The sequence below is a fragment of the Panthera leo genome, chromosome D1 (assembly GCF_018350215.1).
Source record: "Panthera leo isolate Ple1 chromosome D1, P.leo_Ple1_pat1.1, whole genome shotgun sequence".
NCBI lineage: Eukaryota > Metazoa > Chordata > Mammalia > Carnivora > Felidae > Panthera > Panthera leo.
In genome coordinates, this window is record NC_056688.1 from 104,672,626 (window position 1) to 104,700,383 (window position 27,758).

The following is a 27,758-nucleotide window of genomic DNA, read 5'->3' on the forward strand; positions in this document are numbered from 1 at the left end:
CTCTTGGCTCCAACCGCAGCGTTAGGGCCCCGCGAGGGGAAATGAGGGGCGCCGCTGAAGAAGCGGCGCCCACTGGGCAAGTGTCGCCCCCAAGACTCCCGGAGCTGGACGGCACCGAACTAAGGGCACCACCTGTGAGATCGAGCCCCTCTAGCCCTGTAATCAAGTGACCGCAGGGATCCATGGTCCGTGCGCACCACTCTGAGGGCAGGTGTTCCCAGTGCTGGCTCCTGTTCAGGTTTCAGTTCTGTGCCAATTTCTCTTATTTGCTCCCCCTCCCCCAATACAATCCTACAGGATTGTTTTTTGTTTTTGTTTTTGTTGTTTTTTGTTGGGGGGGGGGGCGGGTTGCTGCTGAGGAAACAGCCTTTGAAAGAATAAGTGATATGGGCAAGACCACGTAGTAACTGGTAAGGACAAAATTTGAACTTCAGTTTGACTCTTTCCTCTATGCCTTTCTACATTTTCTCAGTTGCAAGCGCTGACAGGCCATGTCAGGGGCGACTCAGAGCCATAAGATTTCCTGGTTTGTGTAAATGGAAGGGGAAGTTTGTAAGTGAGGAATCTGAAGACCCGTCTTAGACTTCAGGTATGGTTATAGATAAGAGGCTGGAGAAAAACAGAAGAGCCATCAGCCATTGGAGATTCTGGAGAGCAGATTCTCAAAGCCGTGTGAGAAAAGTTAGAAGATGAGGCCATTACAAAAATAAAAAGACTTTCACTGCAAGAAACAGAAACTCTCTCTTACTGGTTTCAGCACAATGAAGATATATTTATCGTAATATAAGAATAGCTATGTTTACATAATGTAAGGGCAAGAAGGCAACCAGTTTTCCAAAAGAAACTGGAAGGGGAAGATTGAAAGCCATCAGAAACTCAGGAAATTCTGTTCCTTGTCCGTCTCTTCATTTCTCTGGGTGTCCTTTCCATTCACCTCCCTCCCAAAACTCACCTTCTCTCCCACTTTGTCCATTACGGTGGGGCGTGACAAATCACATCTCCCAAGGTCTATCTTCTCATCGGGAGACCAGCCCAAACAACCCAGGAAAGAGTATACTTATACTATGGAACCAGTTCAAGTTAGATGCTCACCTTTGGCCCGATCAGCTAGGATCAAGGAAAAATCCTCATGGATGTTAAGTATGCAGTCTAGGGAGGACTGATAGGAGTTATATAGAAATCCCAAAGGTTATCCACAATTGAATGGTAGCTGTCTGTTATTTTTAATTGTCTTATCTATTGAACACCTCCCCTGCATTTTTGTAGATCCCTAACTTGTGAAGCTCACCTTTCCAAAGTAGAATAGATGACATTTTATTTTTCAGCTTCCCTTGCAGCCAACATAGGCACGTGGATAGATTCTGTGGGTACCCCTGCACCAGGTTCTAATTTGGAGAGAAATAGCATGGAGTGAGGGAACAAAGCTCAGCAAACAAAAGTCCAATCTCCCTGACATCATGAAGGTGGGGATATGGGTAATTTCTAGAGGGATCGATGGATCAGGGAAGCCACTGCACAACAATTTGCTACAGTCCAGTTTAAGGTTGGCAAATGAGTAAGACTTTTTGAGAAATAATTATTGGATTTTTTTTTCAAGATTGCAATCTTGATGGTTTGAGGAAAAACATTCTCTCAAGGGACTACAAAACAGTGAAAAATTAGCAACTCTAGGGGTAGATGTTCCTCTTAATTTTAACCCAAGAAAATAATTAAAATTAACTTGTCCTTAAATTTTCCTGCAGAAAAGAAACACATTTCATCCTCCCATTTCTCTATTGTATCTTAGTGAAAAATGCCAAGACGTCGTCTGTGGATAAGAGAAGAAACAAGATTGTTGGGGGTAAGAGCAAAATGCTTCTTGAACAACTAAATGACTGTAGTGTCGCAATTTCTAAATGCAAAACTGAGGAGACTTTAACCACCTCTATTGTGAACTTTCCAAACGGAAGAGGGTTAATGGTTACGTCATGCCTGCATTTTCCACATGCAAGCAGATCATCTAAACTGTACATCAGGCTAAAGCTACATACTTTAAATACTACATTTAAATAATTCCAAACCATTACAACTTAGTCACACTCCAAGAAAAATATACTCTGAGTTATGGGTAGAAAATCCCTTTTGGGCATCTAGAAATTATTTCATGTTAAACTAATGATAACACGGCCCCAAATGAGATGGTCAGATTGTAGAAATGTATTCAGGAGAAGCTGCCGACATAAAGCTTTGTGGACAGTGATCATAGTGGCGATGTGTTCTTGACTTCATCCCCAGGACATGCCACTGTTTTCCCAATCAGCTCCCAGCAAATGTAGCAGGCTATCCTTTCGCATGATCTCCCCATTTTGCTGGGTGATAGAGTCAGATTAGGAATCAAACCAACAGGATTAAAGCTTGGTCCAGGAATATTCCCAACATCCCAAGTGTATTATTGCCTTCACTTATTTAAGATCTACCTCATCTTCTGACAGAATTGGATGAGGACTCTACGTTAAAGCACGCAATGAACCCAAAATTTCCTCTCCTCTTTCCCAATAATATGATATTAAAGGTTTTTATTTCTGACCTTCTTGCCCACTTATCTGGGCAAGGATATTGAGAAGGAATAGTTAAAGTGTGTCTGAGAATAAATAGGACGGTTGCTGGCTACATTACTGCCCTTCTAATGAGATCTACCATTACCCAAGAGTTCAGGTCTCATTTCATTTAATAAAACATTCTAGCCTCCAGTTCCAGTTTCCAAGATGGAATAGACACACTTCTCCCTATTCCTATCACTAATTACAGCTAAAACTTTTGACAGATATAAGAAGACTCCTAGCAGTAACAAGGCCATACCCCCATGTCCTTGCCAACACAATACACACGAAGATTTGCTGAAACAGATTTAAACTGTACTAAAATACAGAAGCATAAAATTTACCATCAAACCCATTTTTAAATGTACAGTGCAGGGACGTTAAGTACATCCACACTGTTGGGCAACCATCACCATTGACGGTTTCTTCACAGAACTCTTTTCATCTTGCAAAATTAAAACTCTGTACCTATTAAACAATAATCCCCCCACTCCCTCTCCCTGCCCATGGCCCTTAGCAATAACAATTCTACTTTCTGTCTCTATGAATTTGACTGCTGTAATACCTCAGATACTTGGAATCATGTAGCACGTGTTCTTTTGTGATGAGATTCTTTCACTCAGGATAATGGGTCCCAGGTTCATCCGTGATGTAGGTGATCTGGAATCTCCTTTGTTTTCAAGGCTGAATAATACTCCATTGTATGCATAACTACACTTTGTTTATCCATTCATCTGCCAATAGACACGTGGGTTGCTTCTACCTTTTGACTATTGTGAATAATGCAGTTAAGAACATAGGTGTAAAGTAGGTCTTCAAGTCCCTGCTCTCAACTCTTTTATATATATACCTAGGAATGGAAATGCTGGGTCATAGAGTAGTTCTATGTTTAACCTTTGAGAAACTGCCAAACTCTTTCCCTAGCAGCAGTAACATTTTACATCCCACCAACAGTACACAAAGGGTCCAATTTCTCCACATGGTCTTCAACATTTGTATTCTTTTTTGATGATAGCCATCCTAATAGGTATAAAGTGGTGTGGCATTGTAGTTTTGATTAACAATTCCCTAACGGTTAGTTAGGCTGTTGAGCACCTTTTCATGTGCTTATTGGCCATTTCCATATCTCTAGAGAAAGGTCAAGTCCTTTGCCCATTTCTTAGTTGGATTGTCTATTTTTGTTACTGTTGTTGAGTGGTAGGAGTTATTTATATATTCTGGATATTTACTCCTTCCCAGATATATGATTCACAAATCTGTCTACCATTTTGTGAGTTGCCTTTTCACTCTGTTGATTGTGTTCTTTGGTGCACAGAAGTTTTAAATTTTGACATAATTCAATCTATCTATTTTTCCAAAAATTATTGCCAAATCCAGTGTCATGAAGCTTGTCTCCTATATTTTCTAAGTTTTTGTTGTGTCATCCCAGCCTATTGATAGTGATTTGGGGGGGATAAGAAACATGTTTTGGCCTAAGGCACATATTATACCAAGGTCTAGTTCCTCATTCTGATATTATGCTATAAATTGCATAAGATGTAACCACTGGGAGAATCCAGGTTCAGGGTGCACAGGACTTGTACTATTTTTGCAAATTACTGTGAATTTATAATCATTTAAAAATAAAAAGGGGTTTTTTTCTTATTATTTAAATTCAAGTTAGTTAACATGTAGTGTAGTACTGATTTCAGGAGTAGAATTCAGTGATTCATCACTTAAATATAATGCTCAGTTCTCATCCCAAGTGCCCTCCTTAATGCCCATCACCCATTTAGCCCATCCCTCCACCCATCTCCCCACTAGCAACCCTCAGTTTGTTCTCTGTATTTAAGAGTCTCTTACGATCTGCCTCCCTCTCTATTTTTACCTTATTTTTTTCTTCCCTTACCTTATGTTCACCTGTTGTGTTTCTTACATTTCACATATGAGTGAAATCACATGACACTTGTCTTTCTCTGACTAACTTATTTCACTTAGTATAATACACTCTAGTTCCATCCACATTGTTGCAATGGCAAGATTTCATTCTTTTTGATCGATGAGTAGAATTCCATTGTATCTATATACCACATCTTCTTTATCCATTCGTCAGTTGATGGTCATTTGGGCTCTTTCCATAGTTGGGCTATTATTGATAGTGCTGCTATAAAATTGGGGCGCATGTGCCCCTTCAAACAGGCATATTTGTATCCTTTTGCATAAATACCTAGTAGTGCAATTGCCTGGTCATAGGGCAGTTCTAATTTTAATTTTTTGAGGAGCCTCCATAATGCAATCCCTATTAAAATAACACCATTTTTTCACAGAACTAGAACAAATGATTCTAACATGTGTATGGAACCAGAAAAGACCCCGAATAGCCAAAGCAATGTTGAAAAAGAAAATCAAAGCTGGAGGCATCACAATTCCAGACTTTAAGTTGTATTACTAAGCTGTAGCCATCAAGACAGCATGGTACGGGTACAAAAACAGACACATAGATCAATGGAATAGAATAGAGAACCCAGAAATGGAGCCACAAATGTATGGCCAACTTATCTTTGCCAAAGCAGGAAAGAATATCCAGTGGAAAAGAGACAGTCTTTTTAGCAAATGTTGTTGAGAAAACTGAACAGTGACATGCAGAAGAATGAAACAGGATGACTTTATTAACCATACATAAAAATAAATTCAAAATAGATGAAAGAAAACCATCAAAATCCTAGAGGAGAAAACAGGCAGCAACCTCTTTTACCTCGGCAGCAGCAACTTCTTAGTAGACATGTCTCTAGAGGCAAGGGAAACAAAAGCAAAAATGAGCTATTAGAACCTCATCAAGATAGGGGCGCCTGGGTGGCTCAGTCGGTTGAGCGTCCGACTTCGGCTCAGGTCACGATCTCGCCGTTCGTGGGTTCGAGCCCCGCGTCGGGCTCTGGGCTGATGGCTCAGAGCCTGGAGCCTGCTTCCGATTCTGTGTCTCCCTCTCTCTTTGCCCCTCCCCTATTCATGCTCTGTCTCTCTCTGTCCCAAAAATAAATAAACGTTAAAAAAAATTAAAAACAACAAAAAAAAAGAACCTCATCAAGATAAAACCCTTCTGCACAGCGAAGGAAACAACAAAACTAAAAGGCAACCAACGGAATGGGAGAAGACATTTGCAAAGGACATATCAGATAAAGGGCTAGTATCCAAAATCTATAGAAAATGTATCAAACTCAAGGCACAAAAATAAGAAGTTTTTAAAGATCCTACATCCTTCACTAAACTCAGACTTCAGACAAATTTGTTGTATCCTATGAAACTCTACACCACTGCCATGTAGGAAAAGCCCTATCTACCCCAAAGACCCCTTGCTTCCTTCCCCTGCCACAACCTGTCAGAAGTGCCACATAATGCATGGTATTGTGATGCATGGATGGCAAAGTATTCTCCAAATGAGAGAGATATCCCCACCAACTAGCCACTTTTTGGCTCTCCTTATAATCATATACCAGAACAGAAGCCTGTTGCAAATTTCAAGTTAGTTATCCTGTTTATGAGGATCTGTGAGGAAAAAAAGATGTCAGTGTCCCCAGGCATTGTAGAAACACGAGTAAAGCAAGAGGTACTAGGATCTGAACTCCGATATAACTCCTTCAGAGTTTTCAGGCTTAACTCTTTCAGATTTTTCAGGCTTAACTCCTGTGTTTCAGTGGTAGGGAGGTGCAAGGAGGGGTGGTTGATTCAGCTGTGGCAGAAGGAGGCACACCTGAGAAACATCTATCTGAAAACCAATGGAAAGTCCCTACAGCGAGTTGTGGCTCTACATAGCAAGCTTAAAAATTTCCTCCTCCTTTGACTTGGAAACGATCATAGCTGGTCTGGCTTTAGTGGGCAGAAATCCTCCTCAATCTCCACACCTGATAATGTTTCTTAGGAAGAGTTATAAGAAACCAGAAATCCCTTGGGGCACCTGGGGGCTCAGTAGGTTGAGCATCCGACTTCAGCTCAGGCCATGATCTCATGGTTCGTGAGTTCAAGCTCCACGTTGGGCTCTGTGCTAACAGCTCAGAGCCTGAAGCCTGCTTCAAATTCTGTGTCTCTCCTCTTAAAAACAGAACAAACTGAGGGTTGATGGGGGGTGGGAGGGAGGGAGGAGAGGGTGGGTGATGGGTATTGAGGAGGGCACCTTTTGGGATGAGCACTGGGTGTTGTATGGAAACCAATTTGGCAATAAACTTCATATATTGAAAAAAAACAAATTCTGTGTCTCCCTCTCTCTCTGCCCCTCGCTTGTACTCTCTCTCTCTCTCTCTCTAAAATAAATAAGCATTAAAAAAAAAAAAGAAACCAAAAATCCCAAGGATTCACTATCTCTTTTTTTGACTCCTGTTTGTAAAGGACAGAGGACACTACTATATGTCCAGATGGGCATGGGGGTGGTAAAAGAAAATCTCAATTTTAGGAGGATGAGAGAAGGACAAGTAAGGTCAGAAATGCCAGGTCTGGTAGCTGTATCTGCAGGTATAGATTGTTGGCCACATAGGCACTGATGAACATTGAGGGACATCAATTCTTTCAGGGCTCCAAGAATCATGCCATATGATCTCTTAGCTAACCAAGTACATAAACAAGCTCCTAGTAAAATTTTATTGGGCACGTGAATAGTCATCGTATCTGAAAACTGCTCTGAAATAATAGCAAAGCCTCCTCATTTAAATTAAATGTTGAGAATCCTAAAATTCTGTTAGGTAGTCGCCTTTTGCTCCATCTTGACATTTTCTTGATGTTTGTTCCTTTCAAAGATTGAACTAGAATAGTAGTAATTAATTAATGGCATTCTTTCCTCCCAGGCCGTACAAATAATGACCGGTCTGATTGTTCACTTCGTGGGACAGCTCTGGACGTATTTGTTTACCACACAAGTTATTGCATTTGGAAAAGCGTATCTTCCTCTTGTAGTAATAACAAGATACACATATTGGTCATCTGTGTGTGTAAGTGAATAATCTATTCCTTCATTGTTGTTCATTTATTCATCACATTTAGTGACTGTTTCCGGACCAAGCAGTGTGTCAGAGATAGAACACACAAAAAATTCACAATCTCTATTCTCAATGAATGCATTCTCATATCTAGTTGAAAAGGAATCTATCAATAGGAAAAGAACCTAGATCCTTACCAGTAATATTCCTTCACAATAAGAGTATGTCTTTGTTAACAGGATACTTTTTACATCCTCTTTGGATAATGGGAACAATAGTAATAGTAAGGTGCATAAGGCGCATTTTTGTAAAATAGAAAATGGTTGGTGACTATTTCACTACCCATAGGCCATTTATTTTGCCAGTGGGGCAAGCAATATGAGCGAGCACAATTGCTAAGGAAATAGTGGGACATACAGAATTTACATAGGGAAAGAAAACTGAAGTCTTTTTGTTCTGTTGATCTGAGAAGAATTTGGTGGAATTGAAAAGAAATCTCTAAAGAAAAATTCACTATGTCTGCGAGTGTGGTGGATAATGCGACATTGTCCCCACAAAATCCTGAGTGAAAATCTTAATAATGATAATAATAACAATAATATTAAGAAGAAGGAGAGAAGGAGAAGAAATTTGAAATTTGGTCATTCAACCAGTACTTATAGAGTACCTATTATATGTCAGGTCCTGTTCTTGCTGCCTAAAATGCATCAGCAAACAAAACAGATCCCAGACTTTAGGGAGCTTTATTGTAGCAGGGGTAGTATGTTACAAGGGCTATGGAAGTAAAAAAGAAAAAGTAGAGTAGGGGGGAATGAAGGTTCTGGGGAAGTAGTGAAAGGATATAGGTTATTGTTTTAAATTGAATGGTCAAAGTAGTTCTCATTACAAAAGTTACTATTAGTAATCTATTGTTATATAACAAACCATGACAAAACCGAGTGGCATACAAACAAAAGTACAGTTGACCCTTGAATGAGGTGGAGGTTAGGGACACTGACCCCTGTACAGTTGAAAATCTGTGTATGTTAATCAACATAGTACCAGAAGTCCTAGCCACAGCAATTATACAAGAGAAAGAAATAAAAGGCATCCATATCCATATGGGTAAATAAGTAGTTAAACTGTCACTATTTGCAGGTGACACGATACTATATATAGAAAATTTTAAAGACTCCACTAATAAGTCAATTCAGTATACTTGCAGGATACAATATTAATACCCAGAAACCAATAGCATTTCTATATACTAATAACAAAGCAGCAGAACGAGAAATTAAGAAAACAACACCATTTACAATTACACCAAAAAAAAAAAAAAATTAGGAACAAACTTAACCAAAGAGGTGAAAGACCTGTACTCTGAAAACTATAAAACATTGATGAAAGAGGAGCACCTGGCTGGCTCAGTCGGTTAAGCGTCTAACTTCAGCTCAGGTCATGATCTCACAGTTCATGGGTTCAGGCCCTGCATAGGTCCATACGCTGACAGCTCAGAACTCAGAGCCTGGAGCCTGCTTCAGATTCTGTGTCTCCCTTTCTCTCTGCCCCTCCCCTGCTCCTTTCTCTCTCTCTCTCTCTCTCTCTCTCTCTCTGTCTTTCCAAAAACTAAGCATTAAAAAATTTTTTTAAAAAATTGATGAAAGAAATTGAAGACAACACAAATTCGTGGAAAGATATACTGCGCTCATGGATTGGAAAAATTAATACTGTTAAAATGTCTACAGATTCAATGCAATCTACAGAATCAATTCAATTCCTATCAAAATACCAATTGCATTTTTTACAAAACTAAAAACAAATAATACTAAAATTTGCAGAAACCATAAAGACCCCAAATCTTGAAAAAGCAATCTTGAGAAAGAAAACAAAGCTGGCTATATCACAATCCCAGATTTCAAGGTATACTACAAAACACTATGGTACTGGCACAAAAATAGACACATAGATCAATGGAACAGAATAGAGAGCCCAGAAATAAACCCACGCTTATATAGTCAATTAATCTTTGACAAAGGAGGCAAGAATATGCAACGGGGGAAAGACTGTCTGTTCAACAAATGGGGCTGGCAAAACTGGACAGCTACATGCAAAGAATGAAACTGGACCACCTTTTAACACCATACACAAAAACAAACTCAAAATGGGTGAAAGACCTAAATGTGAGACCTGAAACCATAAAAATCCTAGAAGAGAGCACAGGCAGTAATTTCTCTGATATCAGCAGTAGCAACATTTTTCTAGATATAATTCCCAAGGCAAGGGAAACAAAAGCAAAGATAAACTATTGAGACTACATCAAAATAAGAAACTTTTTCACAGCAAAGGAAACCATCAACAAAACTAAAAGACAACCTATTGAATGGGAGGAGACATTTGCAAATGATATATCCAATAGAGGTTACTATCCAAAATATGTAAAGAACTTACACAACTCAACACCAAAAAAAAAAAAAAATCAATATTATTACAAAATGGGCAGAGAGAGAGGGGGAGACACAGAATCCAAAGCAGGCTCCAAGCTCTGAGCTGTCAGCAGAGCCCGATGCGGGGCTCGAACCCACGAACTGTGAGATCATGAGCTGAGCTCAAGTCAGATGCTTAACCAACTGAGCCACCCAGATGCCCGATTCACCTATTTAAAGTGGCCCCCAAATATTCTCTTATATACCATCAGCCTGAGTCTGACAAATATAAATGTATGAATAGAGAAAATGGGAATTTTATAAATCAGTTATAGCCCATAAAATCAAGGGTTTTTTGTTTTTGTTTTGTTTGTTTGCCATACCACATCCCATTAGCTGGTCTCTATGTCCTAAGCCCTTCTTCAGGGGAATTGACATCTTTGAAACAGTTGATGATCTAACTATAAATCATTTGGAATTCACTGTTGCTCATATACTCCTTTGATGTTTTTAATGGATCATCAGCCAGAAATGGAGCTGCAAAAGTGAATGAACGTATGTGTTCAGGCTCTGCACTTTGGGATGAGCTCTGCAATATACAATAAATAACTACAGTAATTTTCTTTATGACCATGATTCTATCTGACATTAAAAAAGAAAACATCCTGGTAATGGTCTTCTTTCTGATGACTTTGGTTTTGGTTTGTTTTGGTTTTCTGGGAGGCTTTTCCAGAATGAGAACCTCAAGTGGAGAAAGTCCAAGATGCTAAGGAAGAACAGAGTCTTCTTGGTCAAGTGCTTAGTACTTGGTAAAGCACTTGGTAAAGTGCTTATTTCACTGCAGGGTTGTTTTTTTTTTTTAAGAAAACAGGACCACCACAAGATTTATGGAAATACAGAAACTAGTATGAGAATCGGAGCCTTCACAAATGTGGGAGTTCCTGGAGATGAGAAGATGTGGAAAGGAGAGTTGGAGAATTGTAAGGAGGGTCTCTAACTGCTTCTGCCTGAGGCACCGGCAAGAGTGGAGAGGTTGAAGTTGTAATTAAATCTAAGAAGCCATGGGTTCTTGGCCACCAGAGTGGGGTTGCCGAGGGAAGGTTATGGAGAAGTCTGGAAACTGCCTGTGGAAGACAAAAATGAAAACATAACAGAGGAATAGGAGAAAAAAAAAAAAAATAAGGCCATGGCTGCCATGTCTGATCGCCATGATCTTGTGAGAGTGATACTTTCTCCTTCCCTTCTCTCTTCCAAATACTGCTCCAGATTTTCTTTTGGCCACTTGTAAGCAGAGACCATCAGAGGAAAGGAATTCTGGAAAATGTAGTTCTGAGCCTTAGGTGGAAGCTAGTAGGACCAAGTTGGGTATAAATAATTCAGCGAATTGCTCTCTATGTAACTATTACAACAACAACACAGGAAAACAGAAAGACAGAAAATATGAATCCCCATTTTACCAATGAAAAAAGCAAAACTAATGATAGAGTCTATGTGACTCTATTGAGTCACATAGAAAGCAAAGTACAAGGAATTCAAATTCAGAGCCTTCTGACCCCAAAATGCTACTTAGTATTGACATGTTAGTGGCCCCATTTTTCTGGGGAAAGAGCATTCCTTCCCTTTACCACTAATGGAATAGTTAATGTTTTAATGCTATGGGAAGTTTCCATGCATGAGTAAAGTTGTACCAATGAAATAAATAAATTTCTGGTACACCCTGTCATCTTTCTAACAAGTTTTAGGAAATGATAGAAGGTTTCAGCACAAGCTACTTATGGAAGACATTATATAATTCTTATATTTAAACATGTAAAATGAAACTTAAATAATTTCTGAATTATATTTTCCATTACTAAAATATTTTTAACATTGTAATAACAGTACTTCCATGTGAAATCACCAGTATATATCATTGTCTAGTAGTAAGTTCATTAATGGGATATATTTTCTCGTAATTCACATTATGGGATCACTAGATTATGACTGACAAAATCTAAGTAAAATTTGACACTCCTTTTGCCCTATGAAGTCAACTTGAGACCCACATAGTTCCATTTCCAATGCATGTGTTGTTTTACTGAACAGAGACTTCTTGCCTTCTCCATCTCTGTAATACAGAAAATTGAATTATTTTTGGAATTATTTTCTCAATGGTCCCACCAAAGAATTAAGATGATATTCCTCATGTTACAGCATTCCAGACTTCTTTTACTCTTTAAGTTTATATATAAAAATAATGAGTAGGTATATTAATAACTGTGATTTTTGTTTTCAGTTTCTCTTCTCAGGAGTCTTTGCAGTATTAACAGAGAGGATGCGTTCAACGTTCTTGGTAAGTCAGAATACTTGTAGCAACTATAGAGATAACAGTTTTATTTTCCAGAAGAAGGAGAGTCAGTAAGGAGGTAGCATTGTCTCTGAGTCACTTGAGAAGGAACAAAGCTGGAGACATCACACCTCCTGATATCAGACTATGCTACAAAACTATAGTAATAAAAACTGTATGGCACTGGCATAAAATAGCACAGACCAACGGAACAGAATCTAGAGCCTGGAATTAAATCCCTGCGTTTATAGTCAACCAATATTTAACAAGGAACTCAAGAATACCCAATGGGGAAAGGATAGTCGTTTCAACAAATAGTACTGGAAAACCAAATAAGCAATATGAAAAATGATAAAGTTGGATCCTCATCTTACACTGCTGTTATTTATTTTAAAAACATACTTTAGGGGCACCTGGGTGGCTCAGTCGGTTAAGCAGCCAACTTCGGCTCAGGTCATGATCTCGCAGTCCGTGAGTTCGAGCCCCGCGTCGGGCTCTGTGCTGACAGCTCAGAGCCTGGAGCCTGTTTCAGATTCTGTGTCTCCCTCTCTCTGACCCTCCCCTGTTCATGCTCTGTGTCTCCCTGTCTCAAAAATAAATAAAATGTTAAAAAAAATTTTTTTAAAGTTTAAAACAAAAACATACTTTACATATAGACAGGTTTAAGTAGAAGTTGGAATAACAATATTTGTTGTGAACACCAACCAAAAGAAAGCTGTATTAATATTATACAAAGTAGGCTTTAAAGCAAAAGTTATCAGATTTTTATTAGAAAGGGACACTGCATAATAGTAAAAGGTTTAGTTCAACATAATGTATAATAATCCTAAATATTTACCTTTAAAAAAATTTTTTTTTAATCTTTATTTATTTTTGAGAGAGAGACAGAGTGCGAGCAGGGGAGGAGCAGAGAGAGAGGGAGACACAGAATCCAAAGCAGGCTCCAGGCCCTAGGCTGTCAGCACAGAGCCTGATGCGGGGCTTGAACTCACAAACCATGAGATCATGACCTGAGCCGAAGTTGGATGCTCAACTGACTGAGCCACCCAGGTGCCCCATAAATATTTACCTATTAAGGTAACTTTAAAATAAGCAAAAAAAATTTGACAAAATAAGAGAGAAAGAGAAATCTATAATCATATTAGGAGAAGCTATGCCACTTTCTACCAGAGAATAGAAAAAGAAGAAAAATACCTCCCAACCCATTATGAAGACAATATATCATTGATTCTAAAACTCTACCTGGATCTTAAAAGAAAATTACAGACTAAAATCCCTCATGACCATAGATGTAAAAATCCTAAAAATATATATTAGCAAATAAAATATAGAATATAGAAAAATACAAATAGAAAGGATAATATAGTGAAAAATGCAAATAGAAAGGATCATACATCATGACTAATTCCAGAAATGCAAGGTTAGATTAACATTTGAAAATAAATCAATGTGATCTACCACATTAAAAACATAAAAATCAAGTGATCAACTCAATGAATGAAAAAAAAACAATAAAAGGTATCTGTCAAAAGAGAGAGGGAGAAATAATATCATGCTTAATAGTGAAAACTGAAAATTTTAACACTTCCCCTAATGCTTTATCTTTTAACAAGAGAAGCATATAAGCTATCATCATATATCTTCAGTATTTTATTTAAGGTGTCCTATCCATTGCTATAAGGCAAAGAAAAAGGAAGTATATGATATTGGAAAGAAGAAAAAATTTTTCTGGATGACAAACTTTAAGAAATAAATGAATTTTATATCTTCAATATATAAAAACCAAATAAGTTATCTTTCTATATGCTTGCAGAAACCAGTGGATAAACAAATGTTAAAATACCATTTACATTAATATTAAAATTGTTGACTCGTAGAAACAAATATATCAACATATGTGCAAGATTTCTACTCTAAAAAAGACACAAGAAAACAATGTAATGGCATCTTTAAAGCACTGGGGGGAAAAACTGTCAACTAGAATTCCATACCTACTGAAAATATCCCCTTAGTATCAATGGTGAAATCAATTCATTTTCATATAAGCAAAAGCTGAGAAATCTTTCTATTATCAGATCTACAATACCAACGGAAATTAACGTTCTTCAGGCTGAAGGGAAGTGGTGGCAGATGAAAACTTGGACACACAAGACGAAATAAAGAACACCAGAAATGATAAATATATAGTATGTTAGTGCACTATTGCTGCTGTAGTAAATTACCACAACCTTATTGACTTAAAACAACATAAATTTTTTATCTTAGAGTTTTGGAGATCAAAAGTCTCAAAATCAGAATGTTGACAGAACTGTTTTCCTTCTGGAGGCTATTGGGAAGATTTTGTACCTTGCCTTTTTTTAGCTTCTAGAGGCTGCCACATTCCTCGGCTGGAGCCACACCATTCTAATCTCTTATCCTCTGTCTCATAAACACATTGTCTTTTCTTTGTTATCCTCTTTCCTCCCTCTTACAAGGACCCTTGTTACTACATTAGGCCAAACCAGATATTTGAGGATAACCTTATCTCAAGATCTTTAACTTAATCACATCTATACATTCCCCTTTGCCTCATATTTACATAGTCACAGTTTCTGGGGATTATGACATCTATTATAGAGCTATTATTTAACCTACCACACATAGGTAAAGATAAAATATTGTGTTTTTTATTTCTTAATATCTTTACTGACTACTAAAAACAAAAAATGTACCCCTAAATAGCCAAAAGCAATCTTGAGAAAGAAGAACAGAGCTGGAGGCATCGTGGTCTCTAATTTCAAACTATATTACAAAGCTATAGTAATCAAAACAGTATGATAATGGCATAAAAACAGACACATAAATCAATGGAAGAGAACAGAAATCCCAGAAATAAACCCATGCATATATGGTCGCCTAATTTATGACAAAGGAGCCAAGAATATAAAATGGGAAAGAACAGTCTCTTCAATAAATGGTGTGAAGAAAACTAGACAGCAGGGCACCTGGTTGGCTCAATCAGTTGAGCATTGACTTTTGGTTTCAGCTCAGGTCATGATCCCACGGTTCATTAGTTTGAACCCCACATCGGGCTGTGTGCTGACAGTGCGGAGCCTGCTTTGGATTCTCTCTCTCTCTCCCTCTCTCTCTCTGCCCCTCCTGTGTGCTCTCTCTCTCTCTCACACACACACACAAAATAAATAAACTTTAAAAAAAATTTTAAAGAAAACTGGACAGCCACAATGCAAAGGAATGGAACTAGACCACTATCTCACACCATACAAAAAAATTAATTCAAATGGATTAAAGACTTGAATGCAAGACCTGAAGACAAAATTCCTAGAAGAAAACATAGGCCATAAGCTCCTTGACAATGGTCTTGACAATGATTTTTTTTTTGGACTTGACACCAAAGACAAAGGCAACAAAAGCAAAAATAAGCAAATGGGACTACATCACATTGGGAACTTCTGCACAGCAAAGGAAACCATCAACAAAGTGAAAAGCCAACCTACTGAATGGGAGAAAATAGTTACAAATCATATATCAGATAAGGAGTTAATATCCAAAATATATAAATATCAAGCACAAGGCAATAGCAAAAAAGCCAAACCAGTTTAAAGTTGGGCAGAGAATTGAAATAGACATTTTTAAAAAGTTTTTATTAAATTCCAGTTAGTTAACATATAGTATAATATTAGTTTCCAGTGTACAATATAGTGATTCGATGCTTCCATAAACACCCAGTGCTCATCACAGCAAGCATACTCCTTAATCCTCATCACCTATTTTACCCATCCCCCTACCCACCTCCCCTCTGGTGACCATCAGTTTGTTCTCTATAGTTAGGAGTCTGTTTCTTGGTTTGCCTCTGTCTTTTTTTTCCCCTTTGCTCATTTGTTTTGTTTCTTAAGTTCCACATATGAGTGAAATCATATGGTATTTGTCTTTTACTGATTACTTCTTTCACTTAGCATAATACTCTCTAGCTCCATCCACACCCTTGCAAATGGCAAGATTTCACTCCTTTTTATGGCTGAGTAATATTCCATTGCATATATATACCACATCTTCTTTGGACACTTGGGCTATTTCCATAATTTGGCTATTATAGATAATGCTGGTATAAACATCAGGGGTACATGTATCCCTTTGTATTAGTATTTTTGTATCCTTTGGGTAAATACCTAGTAGTACAATTGCTGGATCATAGAGTAGTTCTATTTTTAACTTTTTAAGGAAACTCCATACTGTTTTTCAGAGTGGCTGTACCAGTTTGCATTCTCACCAACAGTGCGAAAGGGTTCTGCTTTCCCCACATTCTCACTAGCACCTGTTGTTTTCAAAGAAAACACACAGAAGGCCAACAGGCACACAAAAAGATGCTCAACATCACTAAACACCAGGGCAGTGCCTATCAAAACCATAATATCACACCTGCTAGAATGGCTACAATAAAAAAAAAAAAAAGGAAATAAGTTTTGGAGAGGATGTGGAGAAAAGAGAACCCTCGTGCCCTGTTGGTGGGAATGAACTGGTGCAGTCACTATGGAAAACAATATGATGGATTCTGAAAAAGTTAAGACTAGAACTACCATGTGATCCACCAATTCCATTTCCAGGGATTTATCTGAAGAAAACAAAAATACTGACTTGAAAAGATATATGCGTCCCTATGTTCATTGCAGCATTATTTACAATAGCCAAGATACAAGAACAACACACACACACATACACAATGGAATATGACTCACTCATAAAAAAGTATGAATTTTTGCCATTTCCAACAACGTGGACGGACTTTGAGGGCATTATGCTAAATGAACTAAGTCATGTGGGGAAAGACAAATACAGTGCAATCTCAGCCTAGAAAAATCTAAATTTACATATATATATGAATAGTCTACAAAAAGTCTAAAATTTCTAAAAATCTAAAAAAAAAACAAAAAACTTTATACAACTAGAGAACAGATTGGTGGTTGCCAGAAGTGGAGGGTGGGGGTGGGCAAAATGAGTGAAGGGAGTCAAAATGTGTCTACTTCCAATTATAAAATAAATAAGCATAGGGATGTAATACACAACATGGCAACTGATATAGTTAATAATACTGCATTGCATATTAGAAAGCTGCTAAAAGAATAAATCTTTTTTTAACTTTTTATTTATTTATTTTTGAGAGAAAGAAAGAGCGAGAGAGAAGAGAGAGAGCACGCACAAGCAGGAGAGGGACAGAGAGAGGGGGACAGATGATCTGAAGCAGGCTCTGTGCACACAGCAAAGAGCCCGATGTGGGGCTTGAACTCATGAACCATGAGATCATGACCTGAGCCAAAGTCCGATGCTTAACCGACTGCACCACCCAGGTGCCCCAAAGAATAAATCTTAAAAGTTCTCATCACTAGGATGAAAATTTTTTTAACTATGTATGATGATGGATGTTAACTAGACTTATTGTGGTGATCATTTTGTAATATATACAAATATCAAATCATTATGTTGTACACCTGAAAGCAATATAATCATGCATGTCAATTATATACCTCACTTTAAAAATTAACATTATATTTTCAATTTTATAACATGTGTGAGTAAAATATTTTACAAAAGTAACACAAAAGTAAATAGAATTAAAATACCATAAGTGTGTTATGTTTTACAAGGAGTGGGACAATATTAATTCTGAGTAGAATGTGATATATTAAGGATACATATAGTAGAACCTAGACTATACAATAATACAAAACTATGCAGTTAAAAAGCCCATTAAGGAGGGGCGCCTGGGTGGCTCAGTTGGTTGAGTGTCGGACTTCGGCTCAGATCATGATCACAACTCATGGGTTGGCGGCCTGCATCAGGCTCTGTGCTACAGCTCAGAGCCTGGAGCCTGCTTTGGATTCCGTGTGTCTCCCTCTCTCTGCCCTTCCCCCACTCCGGCTTCCCCCCTCTCAAAAATAAATAAAGATTAAAAAAAATTAATAAAAATAAATAAATTTCCCATTAAGGAAACAAAAGCTTAAAAAATATTTTAACCCAGGGGTGCCTGGGTGGCTCAGTCGGTTAAGCATCTGACTCAATTTCGGCTCAGGTCATGGTCTTATGGTTTCGTAAGCTCGAGCCCTGCATTGGGCTCTGCGCTCACGGCATGGAGCCTGCTTGGGATTCACTCTCTCCCTCTCTCTGTCCCCACTCCACTCACACTATCTCTGTCTCTCTCAAATGAGTAAAATAAAAACCTTAAAAACAATATTTTAACTCAAAGCAGAGAAAGAAAAACAACAACAACAAAAAAATAGAACAACCCAAATATATCAATAATCATACCACATGTAAATAGACAAACATTCCAGTTAAAAGTCCGATATCCTCAGACTAGCCAAACAAGTAATGCCCACTAGAAGTAATAGAATATCAAAAAATATACATGAAAAGATGGACATGCATAAGCGTAAGGAAGCTCATGTGTTATAATCATTAAGAACCAATAAATACGAAGACATACCATGTGACTACCAACAGAGACATTTCAGTGTAATAAAGTGTTAATTCATCAGGAATACATAACTACCACAAATGTGTAGGTATCTAATATTAGAAGTTTAAGATAAATGAAGCAAAAACTAAAGAAATAAAAGGAGAAATAGAAAAATCCACAATCGTAATAGATTTTGACATGTCTCTCTAAGTAATTGATAGAACAGGTGAACAAAAACCAGGAGTAGAAAATTGAAACATTTGACTTAGTTAATCTTTGTAAAACACTACACAGAGAAAGACTCTAGAATACATACTCTTTTAAACTGCACATAGAATGTTCACCAAGATACAGCATACATTGAAACAAAATAATAACAAATTTCACAAGATTGCATGAAATATTATAGAATAGGTTTATTATTCTTACTATAGGCAACCTACTGATGGACCAGAAATAACTTGAAATAGAATTAAATTAAAATGAAAGCAAATTAAATTAAAAACTAATCATTGTATATCCAAGAAATAATCCAAATATTTGGAAATTACACAATACAGTTAAGAAATAACACATGAATAAAAAAATCACAAAAAAACTAGAAAATATTTTGAGCTGAATGACAGAAACACTACATATCAATATTTTTGAGATAAAACAATGCTTGAAGGAAATTTACAGCTTTTAAAAGTGTATAGTAGAAGAAATGAAGTGTTTAAAGTCCAATTATCTAAATTTCCAACTTAAAAACTAGAAAAGAAAGAATATTTAATACAAAGTAAGTGGAGGGCATGAAGCAATAAAGATAAGAGCAGGTGCCAATAAAATAGAAAATAGATAAACAAGAAACTAGCAAAGCTGAAAATTTGTTCTTTGAAAAGATTAATAAAATTGATAAACCTCTGGTAAGATTGGTCAAGAAACAATAAGATAAAACACAAATTACTATATCAAGAATTAAAGATGAAATATCAGTACAGATACTAGAGACAGTAAAGAAAGAACATGGAAATGCTATAAATGACATTACCAACTTACCAAAGTTGGCAACTTACCAAAAGGACAAGAAGAAATAGAAAATTAAATATCCCTGTATTTGTTAAAGGAATTGCATTAATCATTAAAGATCTTTCCATGAAGAAAATTCTAGGCACACATGTTAAGTAATAAATCTATCAAAGATTTAATGAACAAATGATATCACATGGTACACAAAATATTTCAGAACAAATGATATCACATGGTACACAAAATATTTCAGAAAACAAAGGAGAAGGAACATTTTCCAACAGAATTTTTGAAATCCAACATAATCCTGACACCAAAAATTAGCAAGGACCTTAAAAGAAAAATGAATGCTGATGTCAAAACACTTAAAATATCATAAATCATATTCAGTGATATATTTTTAAAATCATAATGCAGTAGAATTTATTCCAGGAATGCAAGCTTGGTTCAATGTTTCAAAAACAATCAGTGTGATTCAATATACTAAGGTAATTAAAGAAATGAAGAAAAAGCATTTGAAATTTTTTTTTTACAAGGATCTTATCAAAATAGTAGAAGTGAATGTCCTCAACCCACTAAAGGGCACCTACAAAAAAATCTATAGCTAATATTATACTTAACGGTAAAAACCTGTTTTTCCCTTGGATCCGAATGTTGCAAGTAATTACTGTTTCACCAAATTTATTTAATATTGTACAGGAGTTCTTGTCTAGTGCAGTTAAGTCAGGAAGAAGGAATAAAAAACATCAAGTTAAAAAGTTAATGGTAATACCTGCTTTATTCATAGACATTCCTATACATTCTAAGAAGCCTACAAAAAAATATTCAACTAATTAGAATTTATCAACATTGAGGAATAAAAATTCACATTAAGAAGTCCACTGTATTTCTGTGTATTGGAGATGAAATTTGTAAAAACACCTTTACAATTGCACTCAAAAATAAAACCCTTAGAAATTATTTTCCCTAGGGGCACCTGAGTGGCTCAATCGGTTAAGCATCCAACTCTTGATTTCGGTTCATGATCTCATGGTTCATGGGTGTGAGTCCCATATCGGGCTCTGAGCCGACAGCATGGAGCTGGGATCCTCTCTCTCTGTCCCTTCCCCACACACATCCCCCCCCCCCAAAATAAATAAACTTAAAAAACAAGAATTTATCCCTAAGTGTCAATGAAATATTTCCAAAACCTTTGCATCGACCACTACAAAACATCACAGAGAGAAACTGAACAGTATCTAAATAAATGGGTATGTTCATGGATGGAAAAGCAAACACTTTTAAGATGTCAGTTTTCCTTCAAATGATTTTATAGATCCAATACAATCCCAGTCAAAGTCCTAAAAGGATTTTTTCTCATTGTTGGTAAGTTGATTTCAAAATCTATGTGGAAATAATCAAAAAGAAAGAAAGTGTAAAACTAATAATACTTGATTTTAAGAGTTAATGAACATTTTATTTTAATGTAATTATCTCTAAGGGGAATTTATTCCCAAAGAATAAATTAAGATCAGTGTACAACAGTGAACAGCATATAGATAAACATACGATTTGGCGCTCCTGGGTGGCTCAGGCAGTTAAGCATCCGACTTCAGCTCAGGTCATGATCTCGCAGTCTGTGAGTTCGAGCCCCGCGTCGGACTCTGTGCTGACAGCTCAGAGCCTGGAGCCTGTTTCAGATTCTGTGTCTCCCTCTCTCTCTGCCCCTCCCCCGTTCATGCTCTGTCTCTCTCTGTCTCGAAAATAAATAAACGTTAAAAAAAAAAGATAGAATTCTACTGATGCAAATGAGAACAAGGAAATAAGTATAAGACAAGGATATCCTCCAAAAGTATCATAGGGCTTATCACTCCTCTGACCTCATCTATGGACAAAGTGTGATTATGCAGCAACATTTACATATGCATTGTCCTGAGTACATAGCCTAACAAGATGTGGCCTGAAAACAATGGCACTTTGAGGGATGTAATTAATTCCCCACTATCTTCAAGATAAAATCCTATCTATCTAGATGACACCTATCTCTCCAGCAAAATTCCCCGACTCCCCTTCTAGCACTGTTAAATGAACCATGGCAAACTCCTGGAATATTAGCTCTCTGGTCATCTGACCCTGTGTGGCACTGAAAATTTGGCTCTATTGTTAACATTGTTTCCATCTTATTCACATTTGATAGACACTTGTACATCTTCCTCACCAGTCTTCCTTGAGAGCAGGACCACTCCTTTTCTGCCTCTTTATCTAACAACACAGAGGACAGTTTGCATGATACAGAATTGGCATTCAACAATTAGTTGTCAGAGAAGGAATAAATATATGCACACTACATCAAAAGTTTTATTTTCGCCCAAATTGTTCAGTTATTGGGACAAATCTGCAGTTCTGACAGTCCTTTTGATGGCCTTTACTATTCTGGAAAGATCAGGATTTGTATAAATCTTCTACTTGAATGTACCTGGCAGTGATGTATATGGATAACTTCCGGTGACTGGTGACTCTCTTCTTTCTATTCCAGATGTCCTATACTATAGCAGTGAACATCGTAAGTGCCTGCGCTGCCGTGATTGGTCTGCTTATAATATCATTTGAGTTTATAATATACAGTTTGACTACACAAGCTCCTATTTGGCCCGAGGTAAATACCAGGTTTCTACGAGAATTTCGTCACAGATTTAGAGTTACATTTAAATTCTTTGGTGCGCGATCGAAGTAGTTAAGTATTAGGCAGGATATGGCAGTGACCTTTATCATTAATGTACTCTGATGTGTGCCTTCTGCTACAAATGTGGTTCAAACTACAGGTTACCTTTCTAAACCTAGGATCACCCCAAACCTCAAGTAAGCAACTGGAACGTATTCTAAATATTAATAGATGTGTTTTGAGTGGTTTGGCATTATATTCAATTCTGGTATTGAATTAGTATTGTGTTCAAAACTGGTATTATATACCAATTCTGGTATACAATAGGCCCACCTAGTATTTTTATAATGGGCAGCTCAGTTCTTCCTAGGTACCTCATCTCAGAAGCCAGTTTTCCCAGACCTTAAATGATCAAGAGTATTATAGCAAGATTTGATCTTCAAAGAAGGAAATAACATCCTTATGTACTTGTGACACCCAGGGACCCAGGGATTTATGCTCGCCAGGGATGTGATCTTCAGGCAGAATAAAGTCGAACACTATAAATGGATGTGATTTGGAATGTTATGTGTAATCAGTTCTGTATACACACGACTATATGGATCTTTCTGAACTTCCTGCTTCGTGTCTGTCAATCTTCCTGTCAGCAGGTCTGAGTCTGTTTTAAGTGTGTCCATGTTTGTGTTTCACTTTGTGTGTATAGCTGTGTTTCTATCCACGTGGGACTGTGGACATTTGTGCATTTAACCATATATGTTTGTTCATGTGGGGGGGGAGAAGAAGCTATGATGGCAAGGAGATAGGAATCAGTGCTAAGCAAGTTGGGTGGGAGTTAAAACCATAAGTTCTAAAACCTTGTCTGTGGATTCCTGTCTTTCTGTTCTATCCTATCTGCCCAGAGCTTGACAGAGGTCAAAAGAGATGAGCTTTTGACCAAGACCTAGGAACCAGCTTTTCTGATTTGAGCCTACCAGATGTTGCCTGTTTCTAAAGTTTTAGCCTAATACAGCAAGCTCTCTTTACTTCAAAATCCCAAACTCTTAGTTAATTAGCTAGTTCCAAAGCACATATGTTGGTTTGCATTTTGCTGAATTTTTCTTATTTCTACATAGCTTTGAAAGTGATTTTACAGCAAGTGGGATTGTAAACTTCCTCAGGGAATGATTTATGTCTCTGACTCAATTACAGAAATAAGCTAAGCAATGTTGGGGCGTCTGGGTGGCCCAATCAGTTAAGCGACTGACTCTTGATTTTGGCTCAGGTCATGATCTCATGGTTTGTAGGTTTGAGCCCTGTGTCAATGCAAAGCCTGCTTGGGATTCTCTGTCTCCCTTTCTCTCTGCCTCTACCCTACTCATGCTCTCTCTCGAAAATAAATAAACATTAACAAAAAAAGAAAAGAAATGTTAATCTACTTACTCATGGTCAGAGCTCTTTACTTGCAGAACATTCATTCTAATAAAAAATGGTCTAAATTCCAAGTTATTTCACTACACAAAATTGAGCCCTAACAGAAATCAGTTAAATGACACATCATAGAAACATCTTCTGGCTGCAGGGAATGCTAATATTTTATGACACATACCCTGAAAGATACCTTAAAGTAAAACCTTGAATAAACATGAGCCTCCAGATATTGCTTCAGATTATATTTACACAATAGGAATGTCTCGTTTTACTGGGTTGGAGTGCAATTATAATCTTGATTCTTTCATTTTTCCAACTTATCTCTCGAACCACCAATGCTTACATAAGCAAGAAACCCAAGGTCTTCTTCCCCGTTGACCATCTCAAATTATTCAAGAACATTGACAGCCAAAGATTCAATATGGACTCCAAACCTCTCGTTGAGTAGTAGTAGACTACCTCAGTAATCTACCAACATGCCCATAATTTCACATGTCATGGATTCAGTTGCTATCAAATGGTGTCAATATTGAAAACTGGTCTCAATAGCCCATGGTGGCCTTGTCACAAAGTGCTTTGGGCCCTTCCGGCCTGCCACTATCCAAGTGTCCTACAAGGATATGGGTCTACTGGGGTTTATAGTCAGAGGCATAATCCCAGGAGGAAACCACCTACCCATAGGACACAAAAGCCTTTCTGTTGAGCCTAGTCATAAACCCAAACCTTTTTTTTCCCTCCACTGTAAGTTCCTCTTTAGGGCCCTTTCCTAAAACAGGCTTAATTCTAAACATCTCTCCATTAAATAAGTTCTGTAACACCGAACTTCAAGAGTGTTCCGAATCCATCTTCTCTAGAGGTCCGCTGGCTTCAGTGAAAATTTGCTGACCTTACCCAAAACCACACACAGGAAAACGTAATCGATGATTCTCTTTATCCATTTGGCAGAAAACTGTCAGCTTATGCTCATCCTCAATAATTATGAGTTATCACTATGATCAAGAAAATATATATAAATAACCACAGTTTGGGGGGCTGAGGATATATTGAGTGGTTATTCTCTTAGTTTTTTATCTTCTTGCAATTAATTGTACAATGCTTTGATTATTTTTAAAGTGCTAACGTATAAATATCTGTAAGGAATGTACATTTTATTTTTGGAAACAGAGAAGTGGTAAAATCCTTTCAGAATATCTGTTTTTATTCACCATCTTGGAGTTGTTTACAGCGTGCACAGTGGCCCATTGGATATACAAAGCTAAACATCTCAGATAATAAAGATGTGGTAAGTATCTCCTTTCTCCCTTGGTGAATTAGAAGATACTGGCTTCCATTATGAACCTGTTTGAAGAACTGAACTAAAGTTTTAATAAGATTTTAGTGTCGTCTCTAAGATGTGTTAAAGGTAGCTGAAAACACACTGTACTAATGTGCACTGAACAGGTTTCTACACAACTGAGGGACAATAATTGGCCCTAGACAAAGATGTTTTGTATGACATAATTTTTTTATGTTCACACCTCGTGAGAGAACAGGATAGAAGATAGATGATTTTCTGGCTTGAGTCTGCTTAAGTCAATAGATATTTCACTAGAAACAAACAAAAAGAACTTTTTGGAGGTTATAAGCAGGTCCAGGGATATGGGAATGCTGAAGTCTTATATCTTTAATTTTCAAAGTTTGAGAAAACGTGTTGAATAGCAAAGTGTAGACTCTTTGGCGTTTTCAGAAACCATGATTTTACAGTAACTGAGAAGTTGGAAAAGATGGTAAAATCCATTTTCCTACTTCCTCCACACCTACTACTTCATGTCTAAAGACAAACTTTATCTCCAACTGACCTCAACATCACAGAATCAGAGAACTTTGGTAAAAGATACATCTGCCCTTTCCTCCCCAGTTCCCCTACCAGAGGCCCAGGTTTAAGGATCACTGAATCATAAGAACAACTCAGAAGGAATGCAACGTTAATGTGGAGGAAAGAGTGGTTTATCTATGTATTCTAGACCAGATACATAGGGAGATTTAGGAAATGATCATTAAGAATCAGAATGCCTAGGGGCGCCTGGGTGGCTCAGTCGGTTAAGCGACTGATTTCGGCTCAGGTCATGATCTTGCGGTTCATGAGTTCAAGCCCCACATTAGGCTCTATGCTGGCAGCTCAGAGCCTGGAGCCTGCTTCATATTCTGTCTGTCTGTCTGTCTGTCTCTCTCTCTCTCTCTCTCTCTCTCTGTCCCTACCCTGCTCATGCTCTGCCTCTCTCAAAAATAAATAAACACTAAAAAAAAAAAAAAAAGAATCAGAATGCCTAGAACCCCAGGGGTCTTGGAGCAGAAGTAGGAAAAAAGATTTGAGAGAAAAGGGGAAGGGAGATACTTACAGATCTTGTTTTCAAATATTTCTGGTTCTAAGCCTTCATATGTACTTGGATGAAGCCATTGATACCCAGATAATATTTTCTTCCACCTCAAGCATCTGCTAAGTAAGGATAGGCATTGAAACATTCATACTAAAGTACAAATCACTGAGATCAAATCAACCATTGCTCTGATAGGAGAATGGAAATGCAAATTGCCAAATAATGTGAAAAAAATGAAGGAGCCCAAGGAAACCTTTCATCTAAGCTATGAGATGAGGTAAGAATGATATGGGTAAATCTCAGCTTTGAAAGCTATACCCAAGACTATTAGGTTTCATTCCTATCAGAAGTGTCATGTGTGGAATGTATGATTATGGAAATTATGGAACACCAGAATATGGGAAAATGTCCTCAAATGATATGTTTCTTAGGATCTCAGAAACTAGCAATGGAGAGGGAAACTTTATAGAAAATGTATTAAAAGGCAATCAGTGTTCCAGATATCAGGCTTTCAACACCCTTGTAATTTCTATGGAACGACATCTCGTGTATTTTCAAAAGGAAATGCCTTTTGCAGTAGAAATGGAGATGTAGCCTCTGAGTATCAAGAGAAAGTGGAAAATCCAAAGGGAAAATTTTTTCTGATAATCCCATCTCTATTCCAAATAGTTTTATCAGATTAATTCAAAATAGAGGTTATTTAAGAAAAGCAATTCTGCAGATTAAGATGGCAACCCAAACAAGGCATATTTATGAAATGGTAAATAAATTAATTAGCATGGAGTATAGTCTTTGTGGAGGTGAGTGGTGGGAAATGGGATTCAAGAAAGTAGATTGGATCTAAACTATTACAGAAATGAATGTTGTGCTATAACATGCTCTCATGCTGTAAGTGTTGGCTGCCATAAATTTTAATACTGGGAGATGGAGAAAAAGAGGACACGTATATTTAGATCACACGCACCAAACACACACACACACACGTCAACTTCATAATTCCCTATGAATAAATTGAAAGAGAAAAATCATTAATTGAACCTATGAGAATGTATATAGCTCTCGACCCAATTAGAATTTAAACTGATAGGTATTCAACGCTATACTAAATAATGCAATTTAGTTTGAGTAGAAAACTATATGTTCTTACGTGATCAATATTTTTAAGGGATGTATCTATTCCTATAACATCATTTTTGGCTGTCAACCTAAGGAAACAAAAAGGAAGGAAGGGAGAAAGAAAATAAAGAGAAGGAAAAAAGGGAAAAAGGCAGCAAAGGAGGAAGAAGGAGGAAGGAAAATTTTTTAAAAGCACCAAAAGCCCATGGTTTAATTTTTAAATCTCAAGGATGAGAACTTTCCAATTAGCATTCTTTCCAAAATTCTACCCCAAATCCTGCAGTTATTTATTTGGGAGTGTATTAATGGTTCAGTTTACTAACATCCAACTTACCTCAGGTACACGGCAGAAGGGGATCCTTTTCCTACATATTAAAGAACCGTAATGACCTGAGTCAAGGAGGAAAGCATAGTGGTGAATGAAGAACTTCATTTTGTTCAAGAGGCTTCTTGGAAAATGCATTTTAATGAAGTCCATCGTAGTATTTCCTTTCCCCCATTTCATTAATAAAATTTTTAATTGATAAA

General features: G+C 37.2%; 1 protein-coding gene across 12 annotated transcripts; it reads left to right on the plus strand.

The window, feature by feature from the left end:
- On the plus strand, positions 1-27,758 carry LOC122201052 (membrane-spanning 4-domains subfamily A member 14-like). 12 transcript variants are annotated; one of them, XR_006194057.1, is made up of 8 exons: positions 1-410; positions 1,787-1,840; positions 7,391-7,534; positions 12,200-12,256; positions 22,225-22,344; positions 24,922-25,039; positions 26,310-26,391; positions 27,570-27,758. XR_006194057.1 is itself a non-coding variant. In XM_042906936.1 (8 exons), exons 2-7 carry the CDS (start codon positions 1,793-1,795, stop codon positions 26,340-26,342), a joined length of 459 nt encoding a protein of 152 aa, XP_042762870.1. In that variant the 5' UTR covers positions 1-410; positions 1,787-1,792; the 3' UTR covers positions 26,343-26,391; positions 27,570-27,758. The 12 variants fall into 12 exon arrangements, 6 of the variants coding, with proteins under 6 accessions (XP_042762870.1, XP_042762869.1, XP_042762868.1 ...); XR_006194060.1 differs by having other exon boundaries at positions 24,973-25,039; XM_042906936.1 differs by having other exon boundaries at positions 24,983-25,039.

Excerpts from the sequence above, each read along its gene's own strand:
- LOC122201052 (XM_042906934.1), top strand. The coding sequence starts at position 1,793 with ATGCCAAGACGTCGTCTGTGGATAAGAGAAGAAACAAGATTGTTGGGG. Across the intron at positions 1,841-7,390 it reads AAGAAACAAGATTGTTGGGG|GCCGTACAAATAATGACCGG; the intron begins GTAAGAGCAAAA and ends CTTTCCTCCCAG. Across the intron at positions 12,257-22,224 it reads GGATGCGTTCAACGTTCTTG|ATGTCCTATACTATAGCAGT; the intron begins GTAAGTCAGAAT and ends TTTCTATTCCAG.